We start from the raw sequence: 25,619 nt of genomic DNA, 5'->3' as shown, positions 1-25,619 counted from the left end.
CTGTGGTGATTTTCAGAAGACTACTTCACACAAGTCCTCCTTCTCCAGGTGTGTTGATATTGGTATTTCCTATTTTATGGCCCTAATTTCTTAGATCTCCCTACGCCTGTGACCTTTAGTACTATACTCCATAGCAGACATACCCTAAGGTGACCTCAGTGACTGATCTCCTTGTGTAATCCTCTCCCTTTGAGTATAAACTGCAACTGTGACTTGTTTTATAATAACTAGAATGTGATGAAGGTGACAGGGTGTCACTCTCCTGATTTGGATACGTTATAAACCCTCTTCATGGACAGTGAAAGAGATCAACTCTCCTGCTGGTCTTGAAGAAGCAAGCTGCCTTGATGTGAACTGTCTGTGGGCAGGGCCATGTGGCAGAGTGATTACAGGTGGCATTCAGTTGCTGAGGACTCCAGTCCTACAAACAAAGAACTGAAGTCTGCCAATAATGACCTGATCTTGGAAGAGGATTCCAAGACTTGGATGAGACCCCAGCACCTTTCCCATACTTTGATTCCAGCATATGAGAGGACCCTGTTAAAATGTGCTCAAACTTCTGGCTTACAAAAATTTTGAGATAAAGAACTTGTGTTGTTTCTAACTGCTAACTTTTATAGCAGTTTGTTACACAGCAGTAAAAACCTGATATAATTTCCCACACTAATGCCAGATCTGACCACATGATCTGCTTTGGCCAATGGGAAGTGGGAAAACCTGATGCAAGTAGAAGCTTGACAAGGGAGTCCTGGGTTTCTGCACTGGCTCTTGCTGCTGCCACAAAACACATCTGGACTAGGCTGTGGGAAGATGTAAGAGACACACAGGGGGAGAGCTGACCTGTCCCATCGGGGTCCATCTAGACCATCAGAACCAGGCAGCCTGCCAGGTGACCAGATGCACATGAGGGAGTTCATCTCACATCAGCAGAACACCCAGCTGACCTACAGACTCAGAAGAAATAATAAATGCTTGTTATTTAAAGTCACTTAATTTTGAAGTACTCATTATGCAACATTGGTGGCAGTAGATAGTTGCCATCAGTTAAAGCTGTAGGAAATATTTGAGCATAAACATACATGATCACCTTTTTGGAGCTTTTTTTTTTTTCATCAAAAGATTCATTAGCATAGAGAAGAGATTGAGAGAGCTAGTGAGAGAAAAGCGATGATCAATTGCTACAAACTTGACAAAAAGAGAGATTCTTTTCCACTAAGATTGAAAATACATTTTTAATTTTCTTTAGCATTTTACAGAGCATATTTAAGCAATAGCAAAAATAAAGGCCACTTGCATCTTTTATATAAATCTTTCATAGAGGCATTACCTTTCTCTTCTCTTCCAGGGCCTTAAACTTCATCATTTCGGAGCCTCAATGTGCTCATGCCAGAAGTTTTTTTGGAGATTTGGGGAAGATAAAATCAGGTGCAGAGGAAGGAGTCCATCAACCCTCTCCTTCTGAACCATGCCCTGTCACAAAACTCCCCACACTCCCTCTCACTATATGAGAAGCCTTGTAACCATGCATGACCCTGATAGAAATGCCCCGTGTGCCAGACAGAAGAGAGGCCTGCAAATGCGACTGGAACAGAGAGGGATATGCTCTTGGAAGCTACGGGAGAAAAAGCAGATTGAAGGTGCTTTTCCACCCTGTGGGTGCAGTGGACCTGTGGCTGCCCAGAACATGGAAGCTCTGGGCAACATGAGATTAGGGGCTGCACTTTTTTTTCAGAGAGCAGTTCTGTTCTTTTTGATCTTCACAAACTCGCCACTGGGAACAACAGAATATAGGAAGCATCATAAATTAGTTTTGATCCACTAAATGTCAGTACACAAAATGCACATAAGAGATTTTCCTTTGAGGTGATTTTTGTTTTGCATTTTGGAAGAGAAAAATGATGGAATCTTTTCATTACCTGATTATCAACTGGTTTACTCACAAACTGAAATACATTGAAATGCTTTTCTAATCTAGCTAAGTGTAAATGTATTCAAACCTGCCTGCATTAATCTTGAACATCCACATATATTTCTTATAATATTTGTTTTGCCAGGCCAAAGAGGCCCGAGGCCATGGAGAAAAGATGGGGAAGCAAACATGGTGCCAGTGGCAGAAACATATTCCCTGAATGGCACACAGAATCATATCCTTGAGAGGAGTCTAATGTCTTTCAAATGCTTCACAGGGACCCTGTCCTAAAGACAGGACTTATATATGACTGGGGTGTCTTAGGGGCCCATCTGCTGCTCTTCTGGGTGTTCAACTCACTGGTGACAGTGCAGAGAGACCAGTCCATCAGTAACCACATGTGAGAGAAGACACCAGATCTGCTGCTTCCAGGAGACCCAGAGCAGGAATCATTCAAGCATCGGGAACTGCCTGGCCCCCTGACTGGCCTGCTGGGAGATGCCAGGCTCTGGGATACCACTTGCCTTCTACTTGCCCTGTGACTTCTCAGTTTTTATTTGCAGATTGTCCTAACTCGATGAGTCATCTTCTATGGGATTTCACTTCTGGGTGCTTATATTTATTTGCCTCCCTCAATATCATGTGGGGTTCATACAAATACTTCTTACATTCCTTCTTGATATAAGGTATCCCTAAACCAGCTCCATTTCCTTCCAAATTCACTGAAATATGAGGCAAACATACTTGTATGAAGGGCAAGGAAAGCTAAAATGTAATAGCCATATACAAGCATTATATTTCTTTCCAGAATTCTAACTTAAATGGTGCTTGAAATGGAAAACTAAATCATGGATTAAGGATATTATTTTATAAGTAGCATTTGCAGTCTGACTTACAGGTGCTAAGGCCTCAAGCTTTTGTTCCTCTTGGTCTGTCATTCTAGTTCAAACCTCTCTCTGCTTGTTTTATGGAACCAGTTCATCACATGTTTGCAAAAACTTCAGCTAATTTTTCATTTGTGAGTTCACCAGATCAATTCCAAGCATCTATCCAGTCAAAGTGACAGTCATTTTCTATAAGCAACAAAACTTCTGTCTTTGTTCAGATGAAACAAAGGTAAGCTACTTCCAAATGGCAGCCCTTAAACAGTCACACATTTGCTCTAATGAATGCTCTTCTGTTACCTCTAAATACATTTCCTGGGTACAGTGCAAAGCTTCATAGTACAAAATGGAAAAAAGGCAGCTTGCTACAGTTTGAGGAATAATATTCAGTCTTCAATTGAGAATACAGTTCACTTTTATGATAAAATGAATAAACTTATAAAGATGTTAAAAACTGGTTCATTACTGCATGTATGTAGTAAAAAAAATCTAACCTAGCTCACATACCAAGAATGCTCTATGCTTCTATGGAGCACGATCTTCATTTTTAAAACAACTGTTGCCCATGGACCCAGAAGACATGTAAATTTGCAATATCCATCAGTCACTCTGTCAAAATCATAAAATCCTTCCTATCCCTCTTGCAAATCTCAAAGCAACATCACAGCAGGAATGTAATCAACCATAACAGTTATATTTACAATATGCAATTTAACCACAATGACACACATAAGAATTTCTTTATCATAAAGTTGTTTCCCTGAGACATTTGTGTCTTCCTATCAATGTGAAAAATGGCATCCAAGGGTAAGCATATTGCTAGCAGCACATTTCAATGGAAAATATAATCTATCCAAAATTCTGTCAATTTCCATCAATGGACATAGTCTGGAAGATCCAAAAGTACATAAAATACACTTATTATCACATTCAGTTGCTGAACATGAAGAATTTCATGTTTAGATGGAATTTCACCCCAAGAGTCAAGATCAACATAGAGAAGCACTGTGCATCTCTTGCTCACGAGCCCTTCATAGCTGCATCTCTGGGTTGCCAAGGAGCTGGTTCAGATTGATTCCTTTGCATTGCCTCTCCAGCTCATTTCTGTGTTCATAAATACACACCACAGAAAAAGTAAAATGCAAGCAATAAAAGTACCTTACAAAGAAGTTTTTCCTGCCTTCAAATAGAAGCTGAAGCCATTTCTCAAGGAATCCATTATATCTGTATACGGTTCCTTGCCATTCCAAAGAAGGGAGAGAAATAGCAATAAAAATATTTTGCAATTCAGCAAATGAGATAGAGGGATGCAGATACTATGCATAGTAATACTGATACAATTGACTAAACAAAATTATTGCCTTCCCACATCTTACATATGAGTGGTGATTAACTGATGGTATTGCTGGAATTACATGTAATCAACCGGCCCTGTATCTGTTGTTGATCATCAGAATTCATAGTATTTTACAAGGCATAGATGGTACCTCTAAGAAGACCTTATCTCCTAATCAGTTCCATCACTTGGGTAGACTGCATAATAGTATATCTTAATTCTGCTTTAGAATGCCCAGTGTATGCACACTGCCCAGTGCCACAGAAGTGTCCACTTTAAACTCTGGCAGCATTTCTCAAGCAAGGTCCTGAAATTCACCCATGAGAACTGGGTCTAGTGTCCATGTTACTATTGCTGGAGACCTTCAGTTAGATATCAGACATCCGGAAGAATACAAGGTTAACAACCAGCAAGTACATACGCCTGCTGCAGTCACTTCCCTGCAAATGGAACATCTTGCTTTTAAAAAGCAAATTAAGGTTTCAAGTACACATATTCAGACAGAGTTGGTAGATCAAAACATAATTAACTGAAGCATTTGTATATCCACAGTGATCTGAAAAGACTGATTCATATTCTGTTCCATACAAATATTCAGTGACTGAGAATTAGACGAATTCACACGGATTCCACTGCACAACAAATAATTAACAATTATACGAGAGAGAGAGAAAAAATTTAAAAGCAATCAAGCAAAGGTTACGAGGCCTATTACCCTCAAGTAACAACTTCTTTGCACTAGAGGGCAGTTTGGAGAGTGAAAACAAAATGATCATTCTTATTTTGTAAGGGTGGGCGCTTCTTGTCGCAAAGTCAGAAAGTGAGGGCTTTTGAAAAGACAGCATCGCTGTTGGGATGAGACTGCATGCACCAGAGGGATCCCTCTCCAGTGCCTCGCCTTCTCTTGGAGGCCTGCTCTTGCCCTGGGAGAAGGTGGATCCAGTGACTGGTAATTTAAGAAAGGAATCAAATAGAACACATTCATGACTTTGGCAAAAGAATTCCATCAGCATAGAGTTGACAGGCCTAAAGCTGTACAGCAGGACATCCATTTGTTATCTTTGTTAATTCGTACTGGCTTCTAGCATAATAAATGCCACTCCTATGGTCTAAAAGAAATAGTTTGATGGAAACACTTTGTTCCCTTTCTGGTCAATAAGGTCAACTGTATGCATTAGAAAATACCTTCAAACAGATCATTTCTCTCTCTCTCTCTCTCTCCCTCTCTCTTTTACCAAGGTGTAACCTCTGAATACTATTCTTTTCTAAACTTTTTTGACAATATATTATCATTTGAGAAAGAACTTTATTGTTCAAACTTTTACCCCACAGTTGCTTTGTTTCTAGGAATTGGCTCCTATCACAATTAAAATTTATGCCCTTGTAGGCCTCTGCCTCTTACACAACAGGAAATGTGCCCATTTCATACAAGAATAGAAATAAAAAATAATAGTGCAAGTTCAAATTCAGTTGGGCTAGGAATAAAATTTTACCTGGGTAAATCAACAAAATCATTTTGATTTTACACATAAATTTCACATATGAATGGAGTTGGTTTATAAGCTGAAACTGACATTTTTCATTACTGTAATTGCATCTGTTATTTTAAGTTAGAGTGTAATTGTAATCATTAATTTGGCTTAAAGACAAAGATTCATTGGCAATTTTCAAAGTTAAAGGAAATTTGGGTATCATTTAAGTGTTGAACATACAAATTGTAAAAGCAGTATGGATTCACATTAAGAGATTTTCCATACTATACAAAAGGTTATTATGTTTCAGCCATTGTAAATATATTGAACTAAATCCTGTTCAATCATACTAAAAATATATCAATGCAAATAAAGATACCAGGACTCAGTGAGAAGTAAATAAAAAGCATAATTTCAGCCTTCAGATTACTAGTTATATAGAATTAAAATGTTCTTTAAGCAGAAGTGCAGTCTGGCTTGGCAATAAGGGCATTTCTGGATGGTACACCAGTTATAAGCCAGTTGAAGAGATGCTAGCCCAATAGAATCTAGAAAATTTTCATCATAAAGTCTCCCTACATAGGAATGGAACATTATTTGGCATTCTGACTTCTTGGGGGTTTTTTAGGGATGCCTCAATGAATGAATAAAGGACTTATATTTTATTATATAACTTGTTTTCATTTCAAATTCCCAAACAATAAAAATTTTAAAACAATATAGGCGATTTTAGTGAGAAGGGACTTAGAATAAGGAATATTGCATGTCTTTCATAGATTCTATGAACTCTTCAAAGTGCTCTAAAAACACTATAAGTTTGATTAGCAGCAAAGCATTAGCCTAATCAAAACCTCTCCTCCCTCTCCATTTATATATATATATATATATATATATATATATATATATATAGTATACACACACACACTGTACAGCAATATATTCTATTAGTCTAGCTTACATCCAACAATTTGACAGCTATTCCCAGAGTCTGTGCAAAGGTTACAAATACTGTCTACTGTCTTCAGGCCACTAGCACCCACTGGTTAAGAGAGGACCAATCCTTTCCTTAAAACAACAACAACAACAACAACAACAACAAAATTTAATTACCTATTTTGAATTTCTTTTAAAATAAAAAAAGGAGGTGAATACAGTGAATTGCCCAATATATTATTACTCTGGGGTCTTTAATATTCTCTAAAACTATTTTTATACATGGAAGGCTAGATGCCTTTAAACATAGTTTCTGTAATCCTAAATATAAAACATTCCATTGAAAAAGATGACATTTTGTTTGTTTTTTTGGTTGTTGTTTCTTTTTTAACTTGGAGGAAAGTTCTGTGAGGTGCAAGTTTTCTCCCCACAGATGAATTTTGCAGCATTTTCTCCCAGGAGCACACTGAGAGCCCAGTCATCCCGTGTCTACCGCATCTGAGGTACCCTTCGAACAGAGCCTTTGCATGCTGCCGTGGCCACATAATCTAGCACAGGACCTCCAGAGAGAGGCCCTGGTGGTTCCATGGCATCTTGGTCTTTTCCACACTCTTCCAGCAGCTCCCAATCCTTGGGCATCTGGTAGAGCTGATGTCTAGAACTTGAACTTCACTAGGAAAACGAAGTCCATTCAAAATGCAGGGTTTTCATCTTTTGGTTGGGTGATTCTTGGTCCCCCATGGATAGGAGTGATATCTAGAAGATTCAGAAGTGGAAAGAGTTCTTTATAATCACATACATTTGACTTCACACATTCAACTTCAAAAGCAGCGGCTCAGGGATATATGTAAATAGATCACAGTGAAGAACAGGTGATTCTAAACATAATAGGATGGGGCATTTTTAGAAAGCCCCCTTTTGCTGAGTCTTTCTCAAATTACAAACTCCATTGGAAATGATAATCCTTTATGGAAAAACAAACACCTATTCAAAGTAGCTTGTAGTTTTAAACATTTAATTTACACGTTATCAGTTAATTGGGAGAAAAAGCAATGCAAACTGTAGATTTCTTCTTCTCTTATAAATTCTACTTCTTTTTTTCTTAAAGATTTTATTTATTTATTAGTGAGAGACACAGAGAGAGAGAGAGAGGCAGAGACACAGGCAGAGGGAGAAGCAGGCTCCATGCAGGGAGCCCGACGTGGGACTCGATCCCGGGTCTCCAGGATCAAGTCCTGGGCTGAAGGCGGTGTTAAACCGCTGAGCCACCCGGGCTGCCCTTGAATTCTACTTCTTAATACAGATTTCACTGTTAAAAATGTTAACATGTACCCCTAAGTTTATAAGGAGGATATGCCTGCCATCCATTCACCTGCAGGATTCAAACAGTTTTACTCTCACAAACAATAATGATAACATCAAGGCATGCAAGGCTATCACCTTCTGGTAAGGAAGCTAACTGTTTATGAATGTATAATATAATTAATCATTCACCCCTGCAAATGATCAAGAATGTGTGCTTTGGGCTGGCCACGTTTATTCTGACCTTATTTCATTGTCTTTACACTACTTTCTTCCTCTCCCTTCCTGGTTGCCTAGAAATGAGGAATCCCCCATTTTGCCTAGGGCTCCTTGCTGCTATTTCTGTTTTTGTTATAGTTCCATTTTCCTAACGTAACATTATTGTGCCTAAGATAGTCTTGCTAACCAACAGTCCTAGCAGTCTCCCCATTATTTAAACCATTACAGGAACTGTCCCAGAAGACAGCTAGTAGATAATGGTTTTATCCTGAGGCTTCAGTTTGATGATGGCATCTCTCTATCCCTAACTAAATATTCACTCTAGGACCTAGGCTAAAAATGTGCTGTGTCTTGACTTCATGATCTAGCTGCTGTCTGGGTGTTTGGTAGATACATATAAGTTTGGACTGTCTCAAGTGGTAAACATTAGTAATACAGAAATTATGTATGCAGTTCTCTGTGTGACCAAGATCACTATAATATTTTGCTATGACAATGACAGTTAAGATAATGACAAAGACAATGAGAACAACAGCAGATCTGGGTAGATATTGGTGACTGGTAGGTGATTTAAAACAGTTTCCCATTTCTAACCACATCACTAGGGCAGCTTTCTGAACTTGTATTCCAAGTGAAAGACTGAAGAAATACTGGAGTAAACAAGGTTAACAGATTTCTTCCTTATTGCACATCTCAGACTCTGTAATATGATGTGTGTCACCATCCTCTAAAAATGGAAAACTGTACTTTCAGAGTTTCCCAAATATATTTGATCATAAAACTTAATTTTTCAGGGAACATCTATTAGCATCTTTGATAATATTGGCTATTCTATGGAACCTATTAGGGAAAATATTGATTCTAAATCCCTGTTCATGTCCAGTGATATTTAGCATCTTCAATCTTTTGACTATGGAAAAATCATCACTGACATAGCTGATTTGATTCATATTTGAACTATGTGTATTTCCAGCCTGAGAACTCTTAGGTGGTTCTAAGTGCTGGCTGACTTATTTCTTGGTAATTAATTTGGAACACCAGCAAACAAGTATTTAAGCACAACCAAGTGTTACTTTTATTAGTAAATTGTGAAGAGTCTTCTCTCAAGCTATATTCTATCATTGTTATAAGAAGATGAAAAGGGAATATCATGGATATAAACATTTTTTGTGAGTGATTCATTTTAATTTGGTGCATTTTAAGAAAATTTTATGTATGCTACATCCAAAGTATTTTTCTTGAACTTGATCATTTAAACCATGTCTCCATATTCTATTCACAATTCTGAATATAACTAAATAATTTTTTGTCTTCATTATTAGGCATCTTTTTATCTATTAGAATGAGAAAATTTGCAATGTCTTTTAATATAGGAGTGAAGCTTTAGAAATAGAAATGTTTGAATTTTTTACAACTTAGGGATAGAACTGAAAAGGGATAAGTGTAAATTTAAAAATAAGACTAAAATTATTTTTAAGGGAAAATAAGTGCTCTTGTAAAAGCTTTCTTAACTATCTTACACACCTCATTTTTTACTGATGGTTAGTGCAGTTTCTACAAAAGTATGAAGCCATTCACTGCCCACAATCCTGGGTCTCTAAGAATATGCAGATAAATTATGACAAAAGTAACCTTTGCCCCAACTCCAAGCCAAAGGCACTTAAAATAAAAAGGGGCTAAGAGTCAAAAACAAAGACACTTGTCCTATCAATGGAAAGCTGGATGTACTCAGCCCAAGAATAGAAAATGAAAATTCAAAGTCTCTCCAGGGAAGGTGGGAGGAGAGCATTTATGAAGACAGTGATTTCTATTAATAATATACTTTTGGAAAATGAGAGTTATTCATTTCTCTGTAGTTATTAATCACAACAGAACTAAATTGACAAAGGTAGTATTTTGGAAATATATTATCAAGCCAAAAGAGCAAGCAGTTGAATAATCTTATTTGTGATTCATACGAACAACTTGTTGAAGTAAAGGAAGCATAAATAAAAAAAGTTGGAGACGGAGCTAACCTCAAAAAGAATCTAATTTCCATAAATAACATAACAGCTCTTGGGGTCTCTTTCTCTTACCCAGACTAATATCTTTGGGAACGAATTCTGTAATGATTTAAATAGTGTTCACAAGATAGCTTCATGGCCAGAAAGGAAGGCAGTTCCTTCAGGCATAAAAGGCTACTTTGAAAGAACAAATTAAAGCAACTTGGAGCCGCATAGAATGTGGATGTGGTTGCTTATGACCAATTTGATGATTCAGTAATGAGGGGGCTCCTTGGAAAAGTCGAGGGACAACTCGCGTGTAGACACTGTCAGTGCCTACATCCTCTCATCCCTGCCACTTTGTAGCATGCTGGCCTGTTTTCCAGCTGCCAACACCTGCATTTCTTTTCCTGAGGGTTTCTCTGGCCTTTGAAATCTGTTCTGTTCATCTTACAGAAGACCAGAAATGCCAGGGAACTAACATTCTCTGTGAGAAAGGCCACAAAATATGACCAATGGAAATGGTAGGACAAATACCTGGGCTCCCTCAGTCCCTGAGTGGGTTATCTGAGGCATGTATTCTGTACTTGCTCTCAGATTTCCCCAGTGGGATCAAGTCCTAGTCAGCCACAATGGTAACTCGCTTGAAAATGAAACCTTTATTGAAATATTTCTTCACTCCCCTACCAGTGTTTCCCAAAATTGCCTCTAAAGTAAACTAACTGCACTCAAAACTTTGTGGCCAACACTATGCCCAACAGTAAAATGCAGGAATCAGAAATGCACAGAAGTGATAAAACACTGTATTTTTAGAGCACAAATAGTGCTTATGTTAGAAGATAATACACAGCCCCAGTAAACTGAAGTTTCTTAGTTAGGCTAAGCAAATGGTAATACATAACAATAAATCCCTTTTCCACAAATACATCTTAAATTCACGAGAAGTAATTCTTTGTTTAGTCACATTTCCCACTGCATTCTATACAAATAAGGGGTAGATTTCAGTGATGGAAATCTGAGTTTACAGCTCTACTAGAATGGAAAAACGTTTAATTTTAAAGAAAATCCTAGAAATGCTTTTCCATTTCATTATGTTTCTTATTTTTTTCTGGAAGTAAATTACCACTAAGCTATCACCCTTTCTTTTTTTCAACAGAGAAACAGCAGCTGCATCCATACAAAAGATAGGCAACATACATTCTACCTATGGTTGTATCTAGCCTAAGCCAAGATATTTCTTAAAAGTATTTAAGATAAAAGTTGGAAAAAAATTCTCTGTAATCCAGAATAATCAGATCTAACATCCAATGATCCAATTGATCCTTCACATTTAAAAGAAAAATCTAGAAGTCACCTGTTAGATGTAAAGTTGTAATAACCACTTTCCTCTAGGACTTCTTCAATCACAGTCTGAAGTCAGAAAAAAGAAATTCAGATTAGTATTGCATTAAAAGCACCAAAATGAAATTGTTCAAAGGTACTGCAAAAACCTCACCTGCATCTGTTCATAGGTTATTCCCTCCTCTGAATCAAAGCTGGTACACAGACCTGAAATAGATAGGGTATGGAAAGTCTGACCTTTGGTTTACATTTTCTTAGTTAGACTTTGTTGGTAATTACAACTCAACTGTAGTGAAAACAGTTTAGTTGTGATGAAGATGAGTACTTAAAAGCACTTTCCAAATGATCTTGCTTTGAATATTCAAACTCTTTGTTTCTCTTCCTTTAATAACTGGCTGCTTTGGAGGCAGCCATAACAAAGTAATATACAAGGTTTAGGGGCATTTCTCAGCGTATAAACTGGGCCATTAAGTAAGAGAAGTGTGTGTGCCTACACATGAGTGCATGTGCGTACATGTGCGCACATGCACAGGCAAGGTAAGGCATATTCCAAACACAAATGACCTGATGGGCAAGTTTTCTGATTAAAAACCTTTCCTTAAGCCACAAGGAAAACCAGTAAATATGTACTAGAAAGAAAATGAATTCTTAGAGGGAGGCAGAAATAGATAGTGAAAAACAACGAAGACCTGGCCCTTTCCTACAACTGCCAAGAGAGAAATAAAGTGTACTTAGTGCCAGAAGGCAATACTTTCTCTGATGTGTGTTCTAAGGATGATACACCAGCACCTAGCCCAACTGAGTGCCACCCAAAGCAACACTGGTCAGCTCCCACTCTAATCAATCAACACGTGTTTGCAGGGAGGCCCAGGAGCCCCCTCCACTGAGCAAAGACAAAAGGGATGGGTTGAAGTTGAGGTGAGGCATGAGGCTGATGAGTCAGTCCTGGCAGTTCCTCTTCAAAGCTCGGTGCCAAGGTGTCCCCCAGAGTGCCTGCAGGCTCTGCTGTCTGAGCCTGCGGCCTGACTGCTCTGATGAGACTGGCCTGCTCCACCCTGGCGTGGCACCTCCAGATGCCCTGGACGTCTGTCAATTGCCTCTCAGGCCACCCAGAGACTTCCAGCAGAGCTCTTGGTTTCAACAGAATCACTATTGTAAGAAGTCTGGCCTGCAGACTGTCTGACCTGCCCTGGAGGCACTTTTAAAAGCAAGACTTTAGAAACCAGTTTATTCTGATCTTATGGGTTTCTCAGGGATTATTTTAAATGTAATTCTGCCTACAGGTTGGCTTTAACCCAGGAGTCCAAGAGGTAGGGAAAGCTTGAGAATCAGTATATGAAATAATTTGCCCAAATTGAGGAGGGGATGGCGAGTCCCCCTTTCACTGTCATTCCTATCCCTGACACCAAGTGACCCATTCTAGTTGGGATTTGAATATTATTTAGGAACTCTGAATCCTCAGAGAGGCTTGAAGGCCTCTTCTTAGAGTTCAATTATCACAAGAGTCACATTATCCTGTACCCCTTCTAATGGCCAAGCATTTTTTCTATGTTTACATTGATCCTCATTATAACCTTATAGTGCCAAAGACCATGTTTACTCCCATTTTATAGGCAAGGAAACTGAGGTTCGAGAGGCCAAATAATTTGCCCAAGGTCAAGTGCTAAATGTTTGAGCTGAGGTTCAAATTTGGGTATCCAGGTTTTGAGAATCTGCACCTTTAATCCCCATGCTATATAGCCTCCCGATGAGAGATTTATGTAAAAAAGAAAAACAAATTAAATATGTTTGATGTGGATTCTTCAGATAAAGTTTCAAATGTTCTCCATTTTAAATATTCAAACTCTTCATTTCTGCCTTTTATCTCCCTGGATGCTTTTGGGTAATTGATTTTCCCTCATCAGATAAGAAGAAATAGAAGGAAATACAATTCACCCACACAGATTCTGCTGTTTGTTTATGGCATTAATAAATGATCAAGGAAGCTGCCACAACAGGGTAAGATAAATTATAGGGAATTTCTATATTCCTACTGTATATCCCTTCTAACCATTGCCATAGATAATCAAAATAAGTTCTATTTTTCTTTTAAATTGAAGATAATCTTTTAAGGATAGCTGTTGATCCAAACAATATATATCTTTGTGAAAGCCCGATTTCCTGTGGTAAAGACCATTACCTGCTGGTTCGTCTGGGGACAGGCTGTTTCCACCTGATGAATGATGTAATAAATGGTAATCTGTTGTGAAAAAGTTGGGCTCGATTGGTTCTGGAGATCCCTGAGATAACTGGAACGGAAAAGGCAAAGCCACAGGTTATTCTACAGTCAGAAGCAAATGACAGGAGACCTCTTTCCCTATGTCTCAGCATGGAGAATTTAGTGCTTGTGGTTTTCAATCTCTTGTAAATAGATAAAGGCACATCTTCCTTTCAAAAGAACTTATAAATCAGAAGCAAGCAAATTACAGTGAAAGCAAGGTAGACAATTCCCTGGTCACATGAAAAAATAAAAAGAACTCTGCACTTTATGGCTTTATGAGAGCAGGACAAAAATGGATAGAAAAATAATGGCATAGGTTTGGGACATCAAAATGTTATTTGTATCAGGCATATGAAGAATAAACTCAATTATTCAGCAGAACAATATGTTTAGCCCACATCATCATTGTTTCTCATGCATCTGTTTTTTTTTTATTTATTTTTTTATTTATGATAGTCACAGAGAGAGAGAGAGAGAGAGAGAGAGGCAGAGACACAGGCAGAGGGAGAAACAGGCTCCATGCACCGGGAGCCTGATGTGGGATTCGATCCCAGGTCTCCAGGATCGCGCCCTGGGCCAAAGGCAGGCGCCAAACCGCTGCGCCACCCAGGGATCCCTCATGCATCTGTTTTAAACAATGCCTCCTTGCTAGACTGAGGCAAGCAAGTTTCTTAAGACATTTTTCTAAATTACTATTGCTTAATTTTAATCTCCAAACATGAATCCCTAACACTCTAAAGAGTAATTCACTAAATGACAGACTTTATTAAGATTCTAATTGTTTAATGCTCTTCCACAAATCTGAATTTTTTAAGTGGAATTTCAGGCTATAAACATTTCTCAACCTTCTTTTACCTTTAATTCCAACCAGCACTTGGACTGGTCAAGTTTTCATGCTTATATTCATATAATTTTAAAATGCCAATTCTTATTAATAAACCAGAAACAACTGTCACAATTTGGACTATGCAACAGTAGTTACTTTGGATTCACATACTCTGGTCATGAATTAAAATATACCATTGTTCAATCACTTGAGAAAACTGGCAGTATTCATTAAGATTCAGCAACATATGTCTACTGTATGATCTTGCATTCCAACTCTTAGGTAAACACACAAGAGAAATGAGGACTTCTGACCCAAAACTGGAGAAAGTCCAAATGTCAACAGACAGCATAGGTATATTGTGGTGTGCTCATCCAATGTGATTCTTTAAAGCACACAAAAGAAAGAACAGCTACATGAAGGAATGTTAAGCAAAAGAAGCCAAATAACACCAAAGAAGACATAATGTATAACTTCACGTATAGGCATTTTCACAATCAGACAAAACTAACCAATGGCAATGAAGATTAAGATAATGATTACACTGTGGCAGGAGGACTAGGAAAAGGCAGGCAGGAGCCTTTTTTAGTACTGGAAAGGTTCTATAGTGACGGGTGGTAGTCACCCCGGGGAATATGTACATAAAAGTCCATGGAGCTGTACAGGTACCTTACTGGATGCATTATGCACTTTATACCTTAATAAGAACATTTTATATGAGCAATTGATAATTATTCCAACTGTGCACTTTGGACACTACTAATAACAAATTATTTTTGTGTTTACCAGTCTCCATGTTGCCAATGAGTATTACACTCTAGAAAAAAACTATGGCGCCATTCTTTTTTATTCTAGAAAATTTATTTTCCTTCAGTGACAAATGATAAAACTCATAACTCATCTGTAAAATGACAAGATTATAATATATTGTAATGCGGAAGATCTGATAGTCACATGCTTAGTAACATTCTCAACACTGCTATTAAGATGCCACAGAGGTAGGCCTAAACACTGTATTTCTCGCAGCCAAGCCAGTAGGTTGCTCCAACTAAGCTTCTTAATATCTCTTGTAATGCTGAAAATGATTTCCTAGTGTTGCCTTCCAAATGACTTCAGATGGGATTGTTTTTCATGTGGTTGAGCATAGGAGTAATTTGGCTGCCTGAAATGCTCATCCTAATTATAGAAAGCTTAGTTAAGTCAACTTATTAGGTAAACACATTGGAATCCTAACTCCTTCACAGGCAGGATGGTGTTTTAAACTGCACAGTGAAGTACATGAGTTGTGAGCTGGAAAGGTCGAGATAGCCATTTTATGAAGACAAGGATATGCCCTTTTCATTGATTCAAACCTTAAGGAGAGGAATGTTCAAGGTTCCCCATGCCTCTTACATAAGCCGTCTCCTTCAGCTTAAGAACTGCAAGCCCTGCATGTGGATGTCCACTTTTCCCAGCACCATTTATTGAAGAGACTGTCTTTCTTCCAGTGGATAGTCTTTCCTCCTTTATCGAATATTAGTTGACCATACATTTCAGGGTCCACTTCTGGGTTCTCTATTCTGTTCCATTGATCTATGTGTCTGTTTTTGTGCCAGTACCACACTGTCTTGATGACCACAGCTTTGTAGTACAACCTGAAATCTGGCATTGTGATGCCCCCAGCTATGGTTTTCTTTTTTAAAATTCCCCTGGCTATTCGGGGTCTTTTCTGATTCCACACAAATCTTAAAATAATTTGTGCTAACTCTCTGAAGAAAGTCCATGGTATTTTGATAGGGATTGCATTAAATGTGTAAATTGCCCTGGGTAACATTGACATTTTCACAATATTAATTTTGCCAATCCATGAGCATGGAATATTTTTCCATCTCTTTGTGTCTTCCTCAATTTCTTTCAGAAGTGTTCTATAGTTTTTAGGGTATAGATCATTTACCTCTTGGGTTAGGTTTATTCCTAGCTATCTTATGCTTTCGGGTGCAATTGTAAATGGGATTGACTCCTTAATTTCTCTTTCTTCAGTCTCACTGTTAGTGTATAGAAATGCCACTGACTTCTGGGCATTGATTTTGTATCTTGCCACACTGCCAAATTGCTGTATGAGTTCTAGCAATCTTGGGGTGGAGTCTTTTGGGTTTTCTATGTAGAGTATCATGTCATCGGCGAAGAGGGAGAGTTTGACTCTTCTTTGCCAATTTGAATGCCTTTTATCTCTTTTTGTTGTCTGATTGCTGAGCCTAGGACTTCTAGTACTATGTTGAATAGCAATGGTGAGAGTGGACATCCCTGTCTTGTTCCTGATCTTAGGGGAAAGGCTCTCAGTGCTTCCCCATTGAGAATTATATTTGCTGTGGGCTTTTTGTAGATGGCTTTTAAAATGTTGAGGAATGTTCCCTCTATCCCTACACTCTGAAGAGTTTTGATCAGGAATGGATGCTGTATTTTTGTCAAATGTTTTCTCTGCATCTATTGAAAGGATCATATGGTTCTTGTTTTTTCTCTTGCTGATATGATGAATCACATTGATTGTTTTACGAGTGTTGAACCAGCCTTGCATCCCGGGGATAAATCCTACTTGGTCATGGTGACCAATCTTCTGGTCTTAGAAGACTAATCTTCTTAATGTACTGTTGGATCCTATTGGCTAGTACCTTGTTGAGAATTTTTGCATCCATGTTCATCAGGGATATTGGTCTATAATTCTCCTTTTTTGTTGTGTGTTTGTCTGGTTTTGGAATTAAGGTGATGCTGGCCTCATAGAATGAGTTTGAAAGTACTCCATCTCTTTCCATCTTTCCAAACAGCTTTAGTAGAATAGGTATGGTTTCTTCTTTAAACGTTTGATAGAATTCCCCAGGGAAGCCATCTGGCCCTGGAGTTTTGTGTCTTGGGAGGTTTTTGATGACTGCTAGACCACTCTCTTACACCATACACAAAGATAAACTCAAAATGGATGAAAGATCTAAATGTGAAACAAGATTCCATCAAAATCCTAGAGGAGAACACAGGCAACACCCTTTTTGAACTCAGCCACAGTAACTTCTTGCAAGACACATCCACGAAGGCAAAAGAAACAAAAGCAAAAATGAACTATTGGGACTTCATCAAGATAAGAAGCTTTTGCACAGCAACGGATACAGTCAACAAAACTAAAAGACAACCTACAGAATGGGAGAAGATATTTGCAAATGACGTATCAGATAAAGGGCTAGTTTCCAAGATCTATAAAGAACTTAATTAAACTCAACACCAGAGAAACAAACAATCCAATCATGAAATGAGCAAAAGACATGAAATCTCACAGAGGAAGACATAGACATGGCCAACACGCACATGAGAAAATGCTCTGCATCACTTGCCATCAGGGAAATACAAATCAAAACTACAATGAGATACCAACTCACACCAGTGAGAATGGGGAAAATTAACAAGGCAGGAAACCACAAATGTTGGGAGACGATGCGGAGAAAAGGGAACCCTCTTACACTGTTGGTGGGAATGTGAACTGGTGCAGCCACTCTGGAAAACTGTGTGGAGGTTCCTCAAAGAGTTAAAAATAAATCTGCCCCTACAACCCAGCAATTGCACTGCTGGGGATTTGCCCCAAAGACACAGATGCAATGAAACGTCAGGACACCTGCACCCCGATGTTTCTTTTTTTTTTAAATTTTTTTATTTATTTATGATAGTCACAGAGAGAGAGAGAGAGAGAGAGAGAGAGAGAGAGAGAGGCAGAGACATAGGCAGAGGGAGAAGCAGGCTCCATGCACCGGGAGCCCGATGTGGGATTCGATCCTGGGTCTCCAGGATTGCGCCCTGGGCCAAAGGCAGGCGCCAAACCGCTGCGCCACCCAGGGATCCCACACCCCGATGTTTCTAACAGCAATGTCCACAATAGCCAAACTGTGGAAGGAGCCTCAGTGTCCATCGAAAGATGAATGGATAAAGAAGATGTGGTTTATGTATACAATGGAATATTATTCAGCCATTAGAAACGACAAATACCCACCATTTGCTTCAACTTGGATGGACCTGGAGGGTATTATGCTAAGTGAAATAAGTCAATCGGAGAAGGACAAACATTATATGGTCTCATTCATTTGGGGACTATAAATAATAGTGAAAGGGAATAAAGGGGAAAGGAGGAAAAATAAGTGTGAAATAGCAGAAAGGGAGACAGAACATGGAAGACTCCTAACTCTGGGAAACGAACTAGGGGTGGTGGAAGGGGAGGTGGGCGGGGGGTGGGCATGACTGGGTGGCGGGCACTAAGGTGGGCACTTGATGGGATAAGCACTGGGTGTTATTCTGTATGTTGGCAAATTGAACACCAATAAAACATAAATTTATTATTAAAAAAAAAGAACTGCAAACCCTCAGAAGGATGCCCGTGGATGAAGGCAAGGGCGAAAATTCATTAGTCTTATGTTTGAATACATTTATTTTTATTACAGAAACTCTCAGAACTTTTTCCAGTTCAGTTCTTTGACATACATGTTCTTCTAGCACATCTTTTTTGCCTCTTACTATATGTTATGATCTGAGCAGGTTTTGTAAAACAGAGATGAAAACCATCAAATCACATATACCAATGACCTCCCCAGACTATCAGCACTATGCTGGGCACCAAGGAGGACACAGCAACGAAACGATTTACAATTTGCTTGGGGAAAGACACTAATGTACTTGAAAAACAGAGCAAAGGAATAAACAATGAAGTGTAAAATGAGGTAGGGAGTTCTCAGCTACCAAAAGGAGGTATGTTTCATGAAGACCAGCAGGATTTTTAGAAGCTCTGCAGCAGAAACACTGGAGCCAAGCTTTGAAGGATGGATTTGGGTGGATGCAAGGAAGCAAAGCAGACATTCCAGGTGAGTAGAACTTGGGGGGCAAAACCTGGGCACTGCATACCAGTAGCAAGGTGATGAAAGGGATATGACAAAAGTGCATGTTATAGAAGTGTGGGGATCTAGATTGAAGAGAGGAAAGTAAACACCCTTCATTAATTCAGCAGGAATTTTTTATCAGCTATCATGTCTCTCTCTCTCTCTCTCTCTCTCTCTCTCTCTCTCTCTCTCACACACACACACACACACACACACACACACAGATCCAAACAATGAAAACAGCCCATGGTGGCCAAAAATTGTATTCTGGGAGCTTACTGCCTAATTAGGGAGGAATACATCTGTGAAATGTCCACTTGGATATATGTGAAATTGCAACTGTGCTGAATGTACAGAAGGATGGGCCTATGGTTCTAGGAGGTAACAAGCAGATTTACCTTAGACGGGAAAGGCTTTCCCGAAAAAAAAAAAAAAAAAAAAAAAAAAAGACACTTAGGCTGAGAGCTGAAAGAATGAGTAAGGATGAGTAAAGGATGGAGACGGAAGATCTTGAGAGGCAGGAAAACAAGCATTTGCAAAGACACAGGAGGAAGCAGACAGACCCCAGATGGTACCTGTGGCTGGTGTGGGACAACAAAGAGAAAGACAGGTATGAGATGAGGGTAGAAAAGATGAATGGATAAAGAAGATGTGGTCTATGTATACAATGGAATATTACTCAGCCATAAGAAACGACAAATACCCACCATTTTCTTCAATGTGGATGGAACTGAAGGGCATTATGCTGAGTGAAATAGGTCAATCGGAGAAGGACAAACATTATATGCTCTCATTCATTTGGGGAATATAAAAAAACAGTGAAAGGGAATAAAGGGGAAAAGAGAAAAAATGAGTGGGAAGTATCAGAAAGGGAGACAGAACATGAGAGACTCCTAACTCTGGGAAACGAACTAGGGGTGGTGGAAGGGGAGGTGGGCGGGGGGGGGTGGGGGTGACTGGGTGACAGGCACTGAGGGGGGCACTTGATGGGATGAGCACTGGGTGTTATTCTATATGTTGGCAAATTGAACACCAATAAAAAAATAAAATAAAATAAAATAAAAAGAAAGGTGGGCAGGGCTTGGACCAAATGGGACTGTGAATACTGTGGGGAGGATTTGGCAGTTTATGCTTAGAGCCCCTGAACAGCTTTCTGGGTGTGTGTGCATGTGTGGCGTGGTCAGATTTCTGTTCTGAAAGGATCACTCTGGACACAATTGCATGACAGTCTGCATGGGGCTAGAGATGTCAGAGTGGATGTAGACCCAGAGAAGGCTCCTGCAAATAATGTGGGCCCAAAAAACTAGATGCCAGGGTTTGGATGGTGAGGCAGGAAACTGGAGGCTGGGCCCCAAAAACTAGATGCCAGGGTTTGGATGGTGAGGCAGGAAACTGGAGGCTGGGCCCCAAAAACTAGATGCCAGGGTTTAGATGGTGAGGCAGGAAACTGGAGGCCACTAAGGTTTTTTGGTATGCTTAAAAAAAAAAAGCAGTATTTAGAAACTTAGTCTGGCAAGATGGATTGGAGAAAGGGGAGGTCAGAAAAGAAACTGTGACAGTAGTGCCAGCAAGAAGTGCTAAGAGTTGGAACTAGGTGGTAACCAAGAGGAAGATCAAGTACCCTTCCCTAATAATACCAGTAGTGCCTACAGCCACTTATGAGTACTTAAACATTCTAGACATACTGGATGTTCCATCTGATTCTTGCAACTACCTCCAAGGTAAGCATTATCCCAGTTTTACAGATGGGGACACTGAAAAGGAATGTGCTCAAGGAACATAGCTAGTAAGTGGCAGAACCAGGGCTATGACCCAGGGCTTTCACATAAAGGGCAAGCAAAACCGCCTATGCAAAGAAGATCCAAAGATGTTAATGACTTAAGGAACAAAATAAATAACATGGAGCAGCTGAACATGACTGCAAAGTTTAAAGACTGAGTGGAAGGAAAACATGCCTCCAGTAATAGTGATGCAGATGCAGGAAGGAGGAAGAAGGTAGAGAGTCCAATTCTGGACATACCAGCTAGGCAAGAAAATGGTCACCCAGTAGGAAGGATGTGGATGCTACCACAGAACTAACTGTTCAGAGCAGCTGCCCTGATGGCTGCCAGAGGTGCGGAGGTAGTTCAGCAGTCCTGGACCAGTGCTATGTGGGCACTCTCTCCTCTCAAACATTCAGCTTAGAGAGGTACTCCCATCTTTGGCATATATGTTCTGTTTGGAGGAATCCTTAAGACCCTCCTTCTGAACTGACATAAAAGGGCTCTCCTGCTCTGAATAAACATAGTTTATATAAACTATTAAACATAGTATCTATAGTTCTAAAGAGCAAAGGACTGTACATACTTTTGAACTAAGCCAAGTAAATATTAAAGAGAACAGACTGGGGGCACCTGGGTGGCTCAGTCAGTTAGGCATCTGCCTTCAGCCCAGGTCATGATCCCAGGGTCCTGGTACTGTGAGCCCCACTTCAAGCTCCCTGCTCAGGGGAGTGTCTGCTTCTCCTTCTCCCACTCCCCCTGCTTGTGCTCTCTTCTGTCAGATAAATAAATAAAATCTTTAAAAAATGAGAGAGAGAACAGACTGTATCATTGTTACTACCCCGCTCCCCCAGAACTCACTGATTTGGAGCAAGCATTGAGCAATTTTAGCACTTCATTGTTCAATTGAGAATATAGTGCTTTTAGCCAAAACCTAAATGAGAAATAAAAAAAGGAACACAAAAATATAATCTTCATTAAATTCCTGAACTGTATCTTCTTTTCCTTATCATAAAATAAGGTTGCCTTTGCTGCAGAACAACTACACCAATTATTTGGAATCTAATCAGTGGAGGTAGGACTCTGAAGGAAATGAAACAGTATAAATGAAATTAGGTGACAGAAGTGAGAAAATTTTTGATGTGTTACATCACACATCACTCACCAGTCCTCTGATCTTTTTTCCTTTAGATTTTCCTGTCCTTTTTGACTGTTATAACATGTTAAGACATAATATATTGTCTTATTTTTCATCTTCTCTAACCTACAGCTTCTTTCTACTCTTTCTTATAAAGTTTTTATAGGCCACTTTGTTGACAGACATGACTATACTCACTATTCTCTGATACTTAAGCACTCACACACGTATGCATGTGCACCTTCACATGGATGGTCTATCATCCACACTCCATGGAATGCACATAGCATCCCTCCCCTCACCCCTTCTTCCCCTGGAAGCTGATGCGCTGTTTATATTTCCACCAAAGATTATGTTTCTAATGAAGAATTCCCAAACTCAAAAAAGGCAATCTACAACCAGGAGCTCATCCTCTCAGGATCTCCATTCAGACACTGAAGGTGGTATCTAGGGAGAAGATGAATAGTGTCCCCCTCCCCCCACCCTCTGGGTGGGACAGCCCTGATATAGGAAGTTCTCCACTTGGTCCAAACAGGTGGGCACTGCTGATTTATGATGCCCTCATCAGGCCCTGAAAAGGGCTAGGCAAATATAAGGCGTAATTATTAATGTGCATAAAAAGACATTAATTAAAGCAGAAAAGGAGCAGTCTACTAATTGGAAAAGAGCCAGAATCCTGGAGTTAGGAATTAAAGAGATGCCAGCTATTGAATAACGTAAGCTTGACGTTGCTGATCTGAGCTGAAGTACAGATTAGGAACCAAAGAGAAGTGCTCTCCTCTCCTTGCAATTTATTTATTTAAGAAAAGATGTCATTTTTCCAGTAGAATTCCCCAGCCTGGATTTTCTGACTATCCCCATGGTGTCATTTAACACGTTCTCTTGGCCCATGTACTTGCTGCAAGTGGGTAGCTAGATGTAGAGCAGAGATTGGCAAACTTCTTCGGTAGAGGGCCAGATAAGAAATGTTTACAGATTTACAGGGCATGTAGTCTCTGTCACAGCTCCTCAACTGTGCCTATAATGTGAATGCAACCATAGATAACATGAGTGAATTTATGTGGTTGGGTTCCAATAACTTTATTTCCAAAAACCATACTCTGCTCACTTCCAAAATAGAAGCTTCCTCAGATGCAGATCCAAACTTTTAGCAAATATATTTCATAGATGGTACTGCATGTCTGTCAGGAGACCTATAACATCTGGATGCCCCTCTTTTGGTGACATTAGCAAGCCACTGGTGATGATGTCTAGCTCCATTATTTCATTAGAGGCTGCAACACGGTATTTTTATACCTCTGGTTCTTATTAGCTGAAGTATTACTTTAATAAGAAACTCCCCCCTTATCAATTGAGTTACCCTGGGATAAAATTCTTAAGGCAATGGCAGAAAAAAGGTTTGATTCTTTCCTTCTGTAAGTAGTTTTGAAAATAATGAATTGGTTACTTAGCATCCTCCAAAGGAAACCAATGAGGGATTTTTTTTTTTTTACTCTCATGAACTCTTAGACTGAAACTTTATTTAATGCTTTCAATCCACTGCAGTTATTATTCTTATTGATGCTCTAATTATCCAATAGATAGCCTCCTTAAGTTGACTCCTGAGTCCTATAGACACATCCTCAGTAATCCTTGAAGGCATCTTTGCTACATGATCTATTATGTCAAGACATTCCATCTAATCCCTTTTAGTTTCTGCTCTAGAGCTGCTATCAGTTATATTTCCAAGGGAGCTCACTGCTGCTTGCTTAGTTTCTAAACAACTTAGTAAAAATATTAAGAAATATGTGTAGTTTTTTAAAGAAAAGAATTATCATAATTCATACTCCTTCATATTGGTATTTCCAATTCTAATTTGAATGAATATATTCCATCTTGTTTCTGTTTCTCCTTCCTCTCATGCCGAAAATCCTAGTTTCCCAAAATGCTATACAATTACTCACATGCTTTATTCTCCTCACAATTTTAGCCAAGGCTGAGCAGACTGGACTGAAGATCAGCTTAAGTAAGTCATAAATAAAGAGCTTAGTTTCTTAGAAAAGGGCTTTTCTCTTTTTTCACTCTTCTATATATCCTGCCGGGTCTTAGGCCATTTATCAGAAGGTACAATCATCCCATAATGATTCCTCAAACTGGAGACATGGAGTCCCTGGATTTTAGGACAAGTTTCAGGGGAGAAGGTGGAAATCAAATGCATTTATGTGCTGTCACTGCTTGCTTCTTCAACAGTCCTTTGGGGATGACTATTTCAGTCAAAGGCTAATTGGCCACTCCACCAAGATTATACAGGGGATGAAAGATCCATTTCTGAACAAAAATTATGACTAACAAAAGATTAGACTAGAAAGGGAGAAAAATAGAGGCCACAAACTTTTCTCGTTTATGTTTAAATGAGGACAGGAGGGCTTCTCTTTATATTAATAAAAATTATACAAATATTATATGTATCAATATATATCATATGTTATATACATCAATAAGGAATAGTACCAATATAGATTATTATCAATATAGTATATATTCTATATTCAACAATCACACATCTGCCATGTGCCAGGCACTGTGTGAGACTCTAGGCAATCAAAGATTAATACAACATACTCACTGCCTTTGGGAAAAACATAAATCCAAGCCAGATAAAACAACAACAATGGGGATGCCTGGGTGGCTCAGTGGTTGAGTGTCTGCATTCGGCTCAGGTCATGATCCTGAGTCTCACATCGGGCTCCCCACAGGGAGTCTGCTTCTCCCTCTGCCTATGTCTCTGACTCTCTCTGTGTGTCTCTCATGAATAAATAAATGAAACCTTTAAAAAAAATTTAAAAAATTAAAACATGACAATGTAAGTGAAAAAGTGACTGAAGCACAGAGAAAGGGGAGATTAATTCTGAACAGGAAATTGAGAGAGATTTTTACGGGGGAGCTGGCCTCTCAGTTCAGCAGTGGAGAACAGGAAGTATGTTAATATTCCAGGCAGAAGATCCGTTTCGTGCACAGGAGAGCAGACCTGCTTCTATGATCGGGAGGGTAAACACCACAGTGGTATGAATCACCAGGAGCATGTAGTACCGGAGAAGGGGACCAGAGCATTCCTCAAAGGAGAATTTAATCTGTCTCTAAAAGACACAAAGAGATGGAAAAATATTCCATGCTCATGGATTGGCAAAATTAATATTGTAAAAATGTCAATGTTACCCAGGGCAATTTACACGTTTAAAGCAATCCCTATCAAAATACCATGGACTTTCTTCAGAGAGTTAGCACAAATTATTTTAAGATTTGTGTGGAATCAGAAAAGACCCCGAATAGCCAGGGGAATTTTAAAAAAGAAAACCATAGCTGGGGGCATCACAATGCCAGATTTCAGGTTGTAC

The 25,619-nt window shown here is 39.2% G+C and overlaps 1 protein-coding gene across 18 annotated transcripts in view; it reads right to left on the bottom strand.

Moving 5' to 3' along the window:
• Positions 1 to 1,213: 1,213 nt before the first annotated feature.
• The window catches only part of NEK10 (NIMA related kinase 10), a 227,458-nt gene continuing 203,052 nt past the window's right edge, over positions 1,214 to 25,619 (bottom strand). For all 18 annotated transcript variants that reach the window (XM_026006386.2, XM_072726668.1, XM_026006380.2 and 15 more), the window contains 4 exons: positions 13,558 to 13,666; positions 11,533 to 11,585; positions 11,392 to 11,447; positions 1,214 to 7,290 (listed from right to left, as the gene is read on the bottom strand). In XM_026006386.2, coding sequence (XP_025862171.1) covers positions 7,242 to 7,290; positions 11,392 to 11,447; positions 11,533 to 11,585; positions 13,558 to 13,666 — 267 coding nt within the window. In that variant the 3' untranslated portion in view covers positions 1,214 to 7,241. The remainder of the gene's footprint in view (positions 7,291 to 11,391; positions 11,448 to 11,532; positions 11,586 to 13,557; positions 13,667 to 25,619) is intronic.

This window comes from Vulpes vulpes, chromosome 11, assembly GCF_048418805.1.
Source record: "Vulpes vulpes isolate BD-2025 chromosome 11, VulVul3, whole genome shotgun sequence".
NCBI lineage: Eukaryota > Metazoa > Chordata > Mammalia > Carnivora > Canidae > Vulpes > Vulpes vulpes.
Note: the sequence above shows the minus strand (reverse complement) of the source record. Positions and strands in the feature narration are given on the sequence as shown.